The 14,103-nt window shown below is 40.1% G+C and overlaps 1 protein-coding gene across 10 annotated transcripts in view; it reads right to left on the bottom strand.

Moving 5' to 3' along the window:
- The window catches only part of ULK4 (unc-51 like kinase 4), a 522,462-nt gene that overhangs the window by 325,847 nt on the left and 182,512 nt on the right, over window positions 1-14,103 (bottom strand). For all 10 annotated transcript variants that reach the window (XM_033864682.2, XM_033864673.2, XM_033864674.2 and 7 more), the window contains one exon: window positions 2,152-2,244. In XM_033864682.2, the coding sequence (XP_033720573.1) occupies window positions 2,152-2,244 (93 nt within the window). The remainder of the gene's footprint in view (window positions 1-2,151; window positions 2,245-14,103) is intronic.

The raw sequence follows: 14,103 nt of genomic DNA, 5'->3' as shown, positions 1-14,103 counted from the left end.
GACATAAATCACAGCAAGATCCTTTTTGACCCACCTCCCAGAGAAACAGAAATAAAAACAAAAATAAACAAAATGGGACCTAATGAAATTTCAAAGCTTTTGCACAGCAAAGGAAACCATAAACAAGACGAAAAGACAACCCCCAGAATGGGAGAAAATATTTGCAAACAAATCAACGGACAAAGGATTAATCTCCAAAATATACAAGCAGCTCATGCAGCTCAATATCAAAAAAACAAACAACCCAATCCAAAAACGGGCAGAAGACCTAAACAGACATTTCTCCAAAGAAGATATACAGATTGCCAACAAACACATGAAAGAATGCTCAATGCCATTAATATTAGAGAAATGCAAATCAAAACTACAATGAGGTATCACCTCACACCAGTGAGAATGGCCATCATCAAAATATCTAGAAACAATAAATGCTGGAGAGGGTGTGGAGAAAAGGGAACACTCCTGCACTGCTGGTGGGAATGTGAATTGGTCCAGCCACTATGGAGATCAGTATGGAGGTTCCTTAAAAAACTACAAATAGAACTACCATATGACCCAGCAATCCCACTACTGGGCATATACCCTGAGAAAACCATAATTCAAAAAGAGTCATGTACCAAAATGTTCATTGCAGCTCTATTTACAATAGCCCGGAGATGGAAACAACCTAAGTGCCCATCATCGGATGAATGGGTAAAGAAGATGTGGCACATATATACAATGGAATATTACTCAGCCATAAAAAGAAATGAAATTGAGCTATTTGTAATGAGGTGGACAGACCTAGAGTCTGCCATACAGAGTGAAGTAAGTCAGAAAGAGAAAGACAAATACCGTATGCTAACACATATATATGGAATTTAAGAAAAAAAATGTCATGAAAAACCTAGGGGTAAGACAGGAATAAAGACACAGACCTACTGGAGAACAGACTTGAGGATATGGGGAGGGGGAAGGGTGAGCTGTGACAAAGCAAGAGAGAGGCATGGACATATATACACTACCAAACGTAAGGTAGATAGCTAGTGGGAAGCAGCCGCATAGCACAGGGAGATCAGCTCGGTGCTTTGTGACCTCCTGGAGAGGTGGGATAGGGAGGGTGGGAGGGAGGAAGATGCAAAAGGGAAGAGATATGGGAACATATGTATATGTATAACTGATTCACTTTGTTATAAAGCAGAAACTAACACACCATTGTAAAGCAATTATACCTCAATAAAGATGCTGAAAAAAAAAAAAAAAGAACCATGTACCACAATGTTCATTGCAGCTCTGTTTATAATAGCCAGGACATGGAAGCAACCTACGTGTCCATCAACAGATGAAGGGATAAAGAAGACGTGGCACATATATACAATGGAATATTACTCAGCCATAAAAAGAAATGAAATCGAGTTATTTGTAGTGAGGTGGATGGACCTAGAGACTGTCATACAGAGTGAAGTAAGTCAGAAAGAGAAAAAGAAATACCGTATACTAACACATACATATGGAATCTAAAAAAAAAAAAAAAAAGGTTCTGATGAAACCAGAGGCAGGACAGGAATAAAGACACAGACGTAGAGAATGGACTTGAGGACGCGGGGAGGGGGAAGGGTAAGCTGGGACAAAGTGAGAGAGTAGCACTGACATATATACACTACCAAATGTAAAATACCTAGCTAGTGGGAAGCAGCTGCATAGCACAGGGAGATCAGCTCAGTGCTTTGTGACCACCTAGAGGGGTGGGATGGGGTGGGTAGGAGGGAGACGCAAGAGGGAGGGGACAGGGGGATATATGTATACATATAGCTGATTCTCTTTGTTATATAGCAGAAACTAACACAACATTATAAAGCAATTGTACTCCAATAAAGATGTTAAAAAGAATAAAAGTATATGTGTTAGTATTTTCTCTTTAAAGAATTTATAATTTTAAAGCATTATGAATTCCACAGTATGCAAACTCTAATAAAGAATAAAAATATGAGAACATGACCCAAAACACCACAGATGACAGATACTACAAACCATAAAACATGAAAATTTACCACTTTGGTAACTCAAACATAAGCCTTGTAGAATCTCATCATCTTTAACAACATTTTCAGAACACAGAAAACTCACTTTCTAGATGAGAAACAAAGAAAAGAAAATTTGAAGTGACAGTACCTGGTAAAAGTTGGGTTGTGTTCAGTCATGGCAACTAGCAGCTTCAGAGCATATGCTGGTACGGGGTCAGGCTCCGTGAGGATGTGCTCGTACCTGAAATGACAACGTGATTAAAAAACACTCAGTGCTTTTGTCACTTAACATTTCCTCTGAACAACAGAAACAACATTCCATGTTTTAAACATGTGGAAGAAAATAGATACTGAGATAAATGTAGGAGATATAGGACCGGCATTTGCCAATGGTGGTGATGAGACTGACCTACCTCACAGAGCAGGGATGTTGGGAAAATTCAATGAGACAATGCAGGTAAAATGATTAGTATTGAGCTGCACACACAACAAGAGGCCCAGAAACATCAGGCATTTGTCTTGGGTGTCGCAAGACCACCCTCACATTCGGGGATTCTAGAGGACTCATGAGACTCACATACAGTTGTATTTATAGTACAGACTTTGTACAGCAGCACAGCAAGGGCACACAGCTGAGTCATAAGGGAGACAGACACAGGTGGAGGCTGGAAGATTCTACGTCCAACCTTCTTATCCCCTCTCCCTCCCACGAGCAGTCACACAGAGCACACTCTCCCCCCAGCCACAAAAACGCAGCATGTGTGCGTGATGTTACTGCCCAAGGAAGCCCATTAGACACTCAAGTGACCAAGGTATTTATCACGTGGGGCTGGTCGCATAGGCAACCTAACATGTATCAAAAATCCCAGACTCCCAGAATGAAAGCAGGCATCCAGCATAAACCATACTGTCTGCACAAACAGTCTGGGCACTGTGCACTACCCTCATCAATTAAACACTGACTGGCAGCTCTCTGAGAGCCAAGTTCCAAGATGGCAGCCAAGGCCAACCTTGCAAGCAGGGCTTTCTCAGGAGAGCAGGCTCAGACCTGCTATGTCAACTCTTTGCTGAATGGCATTCTTATTAATACTTTAGAACCTGAAATGAAAAGTATTACCAGAGAGAATAAAACTCAAAATGTCTTCATCCAAAGTTTCCATGCGTTCCCATGTTATTTGCTAGATATAGAGCTGGCCTGTATACTGTGTGTGACCTACTTAGGTTCAGCTATCCAGTTAACAACACCATGTAGATGCTCAATTAATGAGCACCAAATGAATGAATGAATAAATGGACAAACTAACCAATCAACTTTACGACTTAACTCTCCAGAACAACCAACTAACGAGGGAGCAGAACATCTCCAAAAATCCAAAATGTGTATTTAAAACTCCATGACATGAAGCAGATGTTTTATCCTCTAGAGAAGAGGGCCCCAGGCTCTCACTCAGAGCCTATTTACTCTCATTTTGGAAATCATTACATAACAAGCTTAATTATGCGGCCTCTAAGCCCACAGTCCTTAAAAAAGGAGCCAATAAAGGGAGGAGAGGGACTATTACAGAAAGACAACCCAAGAATTACAAGAAGTGGGGCTTGAAAGCATAGGAAAAACAAAAGAAAGCAAACCCAGGAACTCCTAGCAGAAAGCAGTCCAGGGAGCATTTAACGCAGAGGAAGCAGCCGCTCATCCCCCAATGGGACCTGAGGGCCCATTACACACCATAATGTTCAAAACGGGGGTAGTGAGTCAAGAAAATGTTAAACTGGGTAGAACACTCTGTTTAAGGAGCCAGGAAGTACCACATTTTAGTAATTTTTCTGATGAAATGTTTTTAAGTTACAGCAATTAAAGATTCACCCATGTACGACAAAGATAAAAGACAAAATACCAATCGCTCATAAATAAAATATTAACAAATAAAAATCAAATTGAGGAAAACCAGACATTTTATCATACGAATAAAACAAAAATCAAGGAACATCTTTAGAGGTGATAAAAATATATTTGTGAAATTAACATACAATTTGAAATGTTTTTAAAAAGGAACAACTCAGCATTTTCCTTTTCTTAATAGTCTTATAAAATAAAAAGCTCTTATCATCCTCAATTGGGAGCACCCAAGACTACCTTTAGGTTCAATGATTTGCCAGACGGACTCACAGCACTCAGAAAAGCTGTTATGTTCCCGATTGCGGTTTATTACAGAGAAAGGATACTGGTTAAAATCAGCAAAGATGAAAGGCACATAGTACAGAGTCCAGGAGGGATCAGGCAACAAGCTTCTAGCTGTCCTCTCCCAGTGCAGTTGTGTGGACAGAGCTTAATCCTCCCAGCAACGAGGCGTGAAAACACGTGTGAAGTACTGCCAGCCAGGGAAGCACTGGCGTCCAGGGTTTTATTAGCGGTCAGTCCCTTAGGTGTGGAGTGCCTGTGTGGCTAACCTCTGTCTCCAGCCCCTCCGAGGGTCAAGCTGATACGGTGTGGCCCAATGTCCCGCCTTAATTCACACTGTTAGCGTGAATTATCTGGCATGGCTCAAGGCCCCAGGGATACAGACTCTCTTATCAGGAAGGATACTCCAAAGGCTCAGAAGGACTCTCCCAGACGGGAGTCAAGAGCCAGTTTCTTCATAATGTGCAGGGTTTGAACCACCCCACACCTGCTGAGCTAAGCGTTTGCAGCACACATCCTTAACAGGGAAACGGAGGCACTGCTGGGTTTATAGTGAGGCATTAAAGTCAGAGATAAGAGAAGAATGCACTCTTCCACTGATGACTGGTATTCGCAAATCGTCAGCCAGAGAATTTCAACAGAAGTAGGAGGAAGAAGCTTCTTTAGGAGTCCCTCACATACCCCAGATGACCAGCTCCCCTCGTTCCCACTCTCAGACTTACTGGAATCACTGAGGAAAGGACCACAAAGCTATGAATTTTAAAAAGCTGCCCATGGGATGTCCTTACTCACATGCTTGTATAGAAAGCAGAGAAGAATATATGGACAACTAATTAGAAATATAATAGAGAAAACAATCTCCAGAGGACTGAAAAATATGAAATATTTTTAAAGGGACTTAAGAATATGTAGAACCTACATTTAAAAACGAAACACTGATGAAACTTTTACTGTCTGAAATACAAATATGTTGAGGTCGTTTGAAGGTTATCTAACCTTGAAACAGGAGGGAAGGATGAAGCCTGTACCAGCCTAACGCGCAACAATTCTCCCAAAGAATATTGCTATGTTTTTCCCCCCTTGGAAAAAGAAGGGCAAATTTTATAATGGATATGTTTAGAATAGAAATATTGAGCTACTGAACATATTTTAGATAGGTTTCTAGTGGTCAGCAAGAACTAGCCAAAAGAATGCTGTGATTTCTTAAGCTTGTCTTTCTCAAGAGAGAGAATGCAACTGAGCTGATAGTAATTGTATTTTGCACTCCTCTGAATAAGACTTGGCAGGAAAACAAAACAAAAAAGATAACGCCAGACTCCTGATATGGCTATAAAGGAGAGTGTCCAGTGAGGAACTGGCCCACTTGGATGGACGGAGGCTGGAGAGGAGCCCTCCAAGTGCCCTGAGCCCGGCCAGAGACTGCGATCGCTATCGACATGAGAGCATGCTGTCCAGATAGTGTCCCAACACCCTTCTCTTCCACTTCTAGGATCCTCCCCAAATAAGGGATCTTTGCTAGGTCCCAAACAGCTGAAAACCAGGCAAGAAAAGCCATTCATACTAAATTCTCTATCCAAGAGGAGAGAAAAGTGCTAAAAATCACATATTCAGGGATCCGAGGGATAGACTCTTCTCTACCTTGTCAAGGGCCTGGAGTAACCAGTGTCAAGCAGGTAGGCTGGCAGAACATTGAAACAGGCTACCTAGATAACTCTGATTATTGCGAGGAGTTATTCTGGGGATGTGACCAAAGAATTGGCCACATGGAAAGAAGTGCCTATTTCACTGAGGGAAAGGGGAGGCACCATAGCATGAAAAGGTCCACTCTGCTGGAATTAAACCCTAAAGTCACATTTCACATGTCAATGGAGTGTACTCTGAGAATCTGGGAGGAAAGAGTGATTCCAGGATATCCAAGGAATTTTTAAGGACAAATACAATGAGGAAGAAGCTGCTAAAAGAAAAGCTAAAGTATTTTACAAAACCACTAGAATTGTTAAGTGTAGCGTGGGATCAAGAATAGACACACAAATTAAAAGGAAAGAAAGGTGACCCAACATTGGACAAGAAAGAGTCATCACAGAAAGGGAGACAGAATGGTCAGGCCATATCTTAAGAAAATGTATCATCAATAAATTAAAAATTCAAGTACCAATTTTTAACTTTGTTGAAATACTAAAATGAGTAAATATTCACATATTCTTAGGTGAGAAGGCCTCTATAGCATGACAACAAAGAGAAATGAATCCAAAAAATATTCACAGTTTTAAAGTTTTTAAGTAGTAAATGTTTCTCAGTGGCAAAACCACCATAAACAAATCAAATGCAGGAAAATTTATTTGCAGAATATTGGTATATTTTATACATTCTTAATATATAAAGAGCTATTTGCAAACCAACAACCATCCCACCAAAAAAAAAAAAAAAGTACAAAATCCACCAAAGAAGAATATAAATGGCCAACAAATATGGGGAGAAAATTGTCAGCATCATGACTATCTGAAGGAATGCAAGCTGAAGCTAAGAGTACAGAAAAACAGGCAGTTTCATAAACAGAAGCTGGTAGTATACACCGTTTGTCATCTTCAAAAGAAAATTGTCAAAACATGTCAAATGCCCTTAACATGTATTTAATTTTCAACACAGTGGTTCCACATCTAGAGATTCAACAAAAGGAAATCAGTATGCACCCCAAGATGTAGCCCTAAAAATGGTCTTTGTAGCAGTACATATAATGGTGAAATACTGGGAAAATCCTACATATTTACTAACCAGGAATTGTTTAATGATTTTAAAACATTTATAAATGTAGGTATAGGTAAGGAGATTACAAGACAGTCAATAAAAGAGTGTTATATAAGTATAGATACAGATATTCACAGTATGATGTCTGGGGGTAGGAGGAAGACACAGGTTCCAAGGAGGAAATTTCAGAAAGTACTAAGTAAATCTCACCAGGAATGCAGAAACCGTATAGTGGAGAAGGCAGATGTTAACATAAAATGGTAGGCAAGAGGCAAAACACTGAGAGTCTTGAATGGCGGGGTAAGAACTATTAATGTTATTTTCTGCAACCTAAAGGTTTCAAGGTTTCTGAGCAAAGGAAGCTATGAGGAAGGCATTATGTTAAAATGCATTTGTAACAGTGAAAGGTGGATTCCAGGCTTAAAGAGTTTAAAGGAAGCAGATGTGTGGGGTTAGATAAAGAGAAGGCTGCCAAACAGCAAAAGCATGGAGGTGAAATCTACCTTCGGAGAAGGTTGCGGACTTTCCCTGGACTGCTATGACAAAGGGGAAGATAGCCTACTCTTTTGGGCATTTTCTGTACAGGTTCTTCCAAAATTTGCACTAGGTGATATCCTGAGTCAACTCCAAAATTTTATGAACTGAGAGAGGGCATAAATCAGATAAATAGTTGGTATCCTGAGACTTTCCAATCTTGTGTTTTTATGTGACCTAAGTTCTATGCGACACTCTATTGTCTTGCATGGATGCATAGATACTTAGGCATATCAGTAGTTACATGGATACACAGTGGATGGAGAAATAAACAAATGGTGGGAAGACACATATATACATACATATATATATATATATTATATTTTTTAAGTGAGAGAAAGATAAGTAAGACTTCAAAATAAGTATTAAATATAATTTCAGATAGTAAGCCCTAACGTCTGGGCTTCTTCGATAGAATCAACAGCAAATTTTCATTAGGAAGGCCTGAAAGGCTAAAAAAAAAACAACCAAACAATGACTTCACTAAAGCAACACTTAAGGTTTACAAAATATTATCCAAAGAACTGGAGCACTAGAATTATTCTGATTCAGAAGGATGAAGGTACCTTTACCTTTACTCTAACTCCCAAATTATCCCAATTCAGATTCCCATAGGTTGTACCCCCAAAAGAGGAAAAATCACTCCACCTAAATGCACTGATTTAGGTACACACTCAAAACATAAAAGGATTAAGTAAAAAGAACAAAGTGGAACTTTCTTTTGGTGCAAAAATATTTAATTAAATATCATCTGCAAAAAAAGAAAACCTTATCTAAGGAATGGCCAAAAATGAAATACTCCTATATATTCTGATTCCCATCAAAGATGGTCAAGTTCATGCCTATTTTAACATAGAATACTTGTAGTTAAGGGAGACAAAGATGCAATACAGAAACATCTGGATGTCCTCTGAGCCACCAACACAGAAATCAGGTAGTGAAACTCATGACTTTTGCTGGGTATTATTTCAGAGACATCAACTCTACAGTGTGTCGCAACTAATCAAATCCATTTATAAATTCAAATTTCTAAAAGGAAATACAATTCTAAGCTGTCAAGGATACAGTCCTTTCTGAGATTTTAAAAAACAAAGCCTTAATAATTTATGAAGTCATTATGGCCCTGATGATTGTACAGGTCACAAGAGAATTGTTAAAAAAAAAAAAGACAGTACTCACTTTCCCCAGGAGAGAAATGCTGAATGTCCTACTGTCATAAAAACACTGTAAACACATTTATATCAGCGTGATCTCTTTTCAATACAAAACACTCAAAGCTAAAGAAAAAGATGAAAACAGAACAAAACATGTCGCAAAGTGGTTCCAGGCTACCAAAGGCAAATTGCTCAGCGCATTTTTTCCCCACGGCTTGCTGCCTGGCATAAAGCCTTTCCTGACTATGCTATTGAAATAAAATAAAATAGGCACTCCCTCCATTTCCCCTTGTCGATTTTAAAAAAAAAGTGTAACCTAGAAGTTGAGAATTATGTTTTATTTGGCAGACTTGTTGAGGACTTAAGCCTGAGTGGCAGCCTCTCAGGTCGATCTGAGGAACTACTCCAGAGAAGTAAGGGAGGAGCCAGGATATACAGGAGCTTTTGCAACAAAAACCAGGCAGGTAGTCAGAACATCAAAAGATTACTGTCAATTAAAGAAAAACCAGGCACCTCAAGTGAACGAATCTAGCACTTTTCTCTGTATGGGAAGATGCAAAAGTCTGGGCTGACTGAAATCATTCCTTTGATATGCACCTTAGCTACCTGGGCCAGTGTCCTGCTTTTCTCCATCCTGAATCCCCCCAGGGTGCACAGTCTGGGGTGGTGGCAGTGGCTGAGGGCTTGATGGCCACAACATCCTTTGTTTACTGATACAGCAGGTGTCATTCTCTACCTACTTACACCATTTTCTGTATTTTCTTCAGAGCACTCACAATTAACTGAAATCACCTTATATATTTGTTTACTGCTTTGTCTCACCCAATATACTGTAAGAACACCGAGGGGCAAGGATTCAGTCTTTCCCACCACTGTATTCTGAGTTCCTGGCACACAGAAGTCACTTGATATATCATTTATATGATAAATGGGAGAAAGGAGGGAGAGGAGAGCAGAGAAAGGGTTTTAAACCTCCTGGGAACAATCACACAAGGTAGTTCAAATTACATTATTTACATTTGTAGGAATATTAGAATTTCCTCTTCCCCAAGAGTAGTGATGTGTTTCCTGAGTGGAGGATCTAGTCCTGTTTATAGCTAAATACTGAAAGAGCAATGCTCTCCCCTTACGTGACAAGTGTCAGAAGAAAAAGTTCAAACAGTCAGCAGAGGCCTACTTTCAATGTTAAGATTTCACTGATAATGACTTTGATATAAAACTTCTGAGAGATGCTGCTTTTAATTAATAAGGTCACTCTGGGCTTAAGTTCCATTAAATATTGCCTCTTCTCTTCTGCATGAACCTTTAAAATTCAATCTTATCTCTTTGCTGGAAAAAGTCACGGCAATTTTCTGAGTATATGTGGTTTATCTTTCTTCCCAGAAAAAAACTTTTCCTCATTAACCATACAGATAGCAGTTACGTTCCTGGCATTTCAACTACCTTGAAGAAAGGAGGAGAAATGGAAGCAGGAAGGGGAAGAAGGAAGAGAGGGCACACACACCAAGTCAATGGCAGAGCCAAGATTTGAATACAAATACATTCTAATCACAAGATCCACATTACCAATGAACACTACTACCAGCTTCAATAAGCATATGGTTTTCTCAAGCTGGTGGCCAAAGAGGAAGTCAGAGTAATGGCAAGCATGAAGGGGATTTGACAAACCACTGTTGACGTGAAGATGCAGGGGCCACGTGAAAAGAATTACGGGCACCTAAAAGAACGTGAGGCAGCACAGAAACAGTGACTTTGGTCCTGCATCTGTATACTGGGATGAATGATGGCCCCCAAAAGATATGTCCAAGTGCTGACCCCCTGTGAATGTGACCTTATTTGGGAAAAGGGTCTTTACAGAAGTAGGTAAGGATCTTGAGGTGAGATCACCCTGAATTTAAGGGTAGGCCCTAAAGATAATGACAGATGTCCTTACAAGAGAGAGGCAGAGGCGATTTACAGATGTAGGTAAGGATCTCGAGGTAAGATCACCCTGAATTTAAGGGCAGGCCCTACATATAATGGCAGATGTCCTTACAAGAGAGAGGCAGAGGCGAATGTGAGGCAGACACACAGGGGAGAAGGCCATGCGAAGACAGACACAGACTGGAGAGATGCTGCCATAAACCCAGGATGCCCGGCAGCCACCAGAAGCTGGGAGAGATGAGTGGATCCACCCTCAGAGTCTCAAAAAAGAACTAACCCTGCTGACACCTTGATGTCAGACTTCCAGCCTCCTAAACTGTGAGAGAACACATTTCTGTTGTTTTAAGCCGGTAGCTTTGATATTTATTTAACTTATACTTAAACATTTATGACTTGCAAACTTCTACAGTTAAAAAAAATGATTCATTTATGAAATACCTGGCTCTACCAGACAATCCATTCCACAAAGGCAGAGGCTGTGCCTATCTTAGTCATTATTAGAAATATGCCCATGAAATAAGATGGATACAGTTAGTATCAGTGAATGAACGGGCTGATGAAGAGAGAAAACATTTTCTCCCAAGCTTATTTCACAGAACTCTCACATACAGGTTTCTGCTAGAAATAAGCTGGTCTGCTTACTGCCCACCACTCTGCCACTTCCACACCTCTGCTTACCCCATTCCTGCCTGGGGTAGCCACGCCTCTTCCATCCAATCATACCCAGGTTTCAAAGTCTAACTCAAATACCACCTCTCTATATGTGGTTATTACATAATCCTCCACATACAAAAGGCACTAAACAAATGTTTGTAACTAAACTTCATCTCTTTAGAAAGCAAAGCATGCACAGTGAGAAGGGGTAACAGTTCTTTGATATTCACAATTTATATAGTAAGCCATTCACTCAAGTTATCTACGATAGATGGGGTGATGCGTCAACTTGACTGGGCCACAGGCCACCAACGTTTGATTACTGGTGTGTCACCAAACATTCTGGGTGTGTCAATGAGCGTATTTCTGGATGAGATTAACGTTTGAGTCAGTAGACTGAGTAAAGCAGATTGCCCTCCCTACTGTGGGTGGGCCTCATCTAATCCACTGAAGACCAAAATAGAACAAAAAGACTAAGTAAGAAGGAACTCCTCCTGCCCCACTTCCTTGAGCTGGGACATGGGTCTTTTGCTGCCTTTGGTCTTGAATGGAAACATCAACTCTTCTTGGGTCTCCAGCCTGCCAGCTTTCAGACTGGTACTGGTAAGTATACCCTCAGCTCTCCTTGTTCTCAGGCCTTCAGACTCAAACTGGAACTATACCATTGGCTCTCCTGGGTCCCAGCCTGCACACTGCAGATCTTAAGACTTCTTGGCCTCCATAATCACGTGAGCCAATTCCTTATAATAAACCTCAATCTCAATCTCAATCCCTCCCTCTCTCTCTCTCTCTCTCTCTCTCTCTCTCTCTCTCTATATATATATATATATATATATCCTATTTGTTCTGAGAACCATAACTAATACTTATTTTAATATGATATTTATTCTTACAACTGAATTTTCATTCATATCACACCGCAGTTCTGAAAAGCACCTGGAACAGAGGTATTACATGGTATTTAACAAGATTAAATTATTGTGCTCCCTGAAAATTTTGTAACAGCCATTAGAAAAGACATCCACTCTTTTCGCTAGAATCATCAACCAGGAGCCACCTAACCACCAAGTACAAAGAGCTTCTTTGAGAACAAAGCCACATAGATGTAGGCAGAGAAGAGATGGTAAGAAAGAGACATACACACAGTACTGTAGACATAATTCAAACCCCTGAATCCAGCTATATTTGACACCAGCACAAGTCTCTGACTTCTTCATTATGTGAGCAAATAATGACTTTGCAAATTAGTCTGAGTTAAGTATTACTGTTTGCAAATAAAATCGTCTTAACTGGGGCTTCCCTGGTGGTGCAGTGGTTGAGAATCCACCTGCCAATGTGGGGAACACGAATTCGAGCCCTGGTCCGGGAAGATCCCACATGCCGCGGAGCAACTAAGCACGTGTGCCACAGCTACTGAGCCTGCACTCTAGAGCTCATGAGCTACAACTACTGAGCCTGCGTGCTGCAACTACTGAAGCCCGTGCACCTAGAGCCCGTGCTCCGCAAGAAGAGAAGCCACCGCAACGAGAAGCCTGCACACCGCAACAAAGAGAAGCCCCCGCTCGCCGCAACTAGAGAAAGCCACGTGCAGCAATGAAGACCCAACTCAGCCAAAAATAAATAAATAAAATAAATAAATTTATTAAAAAAAAAAGAAATCGTCTTAACTAATACAACACTTACAGGTGAAAAGACTGAAAAGATTGTCACCTTGGCTTTACCCAAAGTATTTTTTAAGGTCAAAGAAGGATTAAAACTTTAACAAAATTAAAAGGATCGACGTTAATATGTCTATTTGCACATTGAAGCAGGTTTTATATAGCTCTTATAAACTCTAGAAACTTCATTATTCTTAAGCCATTATATGCACATACTCATTGAAGAACATGAATTTTCCATTATGAGCATTTCTAAACTTATTACCAAGAGCTATCTTCAAAGACCAAATTCCTTGTCAAGGTTTCTAGTTTTCCAGTATCAAAGTTAAATGAATTCATCATTTGTATTTCATTTTTTAAAATTTTTTTACACAATATTTATTGAGCCCTTACTATATATGCCAGGTGGGCACAATCATCAGCATCTATTTAATGGCCACTTCTATGAAGTATGTAGTATTACTATCACTGTACCATTACAATCTTCATTTTAAAGTTTAATAGGAGGGATTACAATATTCCTAATAATAACAGTAGTGGTGCTACATATTTGTCAAGAACGTACTATGGGGGATATCCCTGGTGGTCTAGTGGTAAAGAATCTGCCTTACAATGCAGGGCATGTGGGTTAGATCCCTGGTCAGGGAACTAAGATCCCACGTGCTGCGGAGCAACTAAGCCCGTGTGACACAACTACTAAGCTTGCGCTCCTCAACTAGAGAGCCCACACGCCCTGGAGCCTGCACGCCACAACTAGAGAAGAGAAAAAACAACCCACATGCCACAACTATATAGAAACCCGCATGCCTCAACGAAGATCTCGCATGCTGCAACTAAGACCCAATGCATCCAAAGATAAATAAAATAAACAATAAAAAAAGAATGTACTATGTCCCACTGTACTGAGTGCTTTACAAGAAGTATCCCACGTAATCCTCATTTCTGAATCTTCTAAATTAGGTACTATTATCCTCATTTTATAGATGAGGAAACTGAGGCTTAAAGAATTAAATGCAGAGCCAAGACCTGCACTTCACATCAGAATCAGTACACAAGGTTTGAAAACACTCCACACCACATCCCAATAAATCCCATAACATTATCCAAAGTGCATTTCAAATTGCTTAATCAAAACCTGAGCTCATCTACATTACATTTGTTCTTGAGTTGCCATGTGGTTTACATTTGTGTTTTCCTCTTTAATTCCTCATCTCTGGAAAAGGTAAAGATGCCCATTAAAGGAAATACATATTATT

This window comes from Tursiops truncatus, chromosome 10 (genome assembly GCF_011762595.2).
Source record: "Tursiops truncatus isolate mTurTru1 chromosome 10, mTurTru1.mat.Y, whole genome shotgun sequence".
Lineage (NCBI taxonomy): Eukaryota > Metazoa > Chordata > Mammalia > Artiodactyla > Delphinidae > Tursiops > Tursiops truncatus.
Note: the sequence above shows the minus strand (reverse complement) of the source record. Positions and strands in the feature narration are given on the sequence as shown.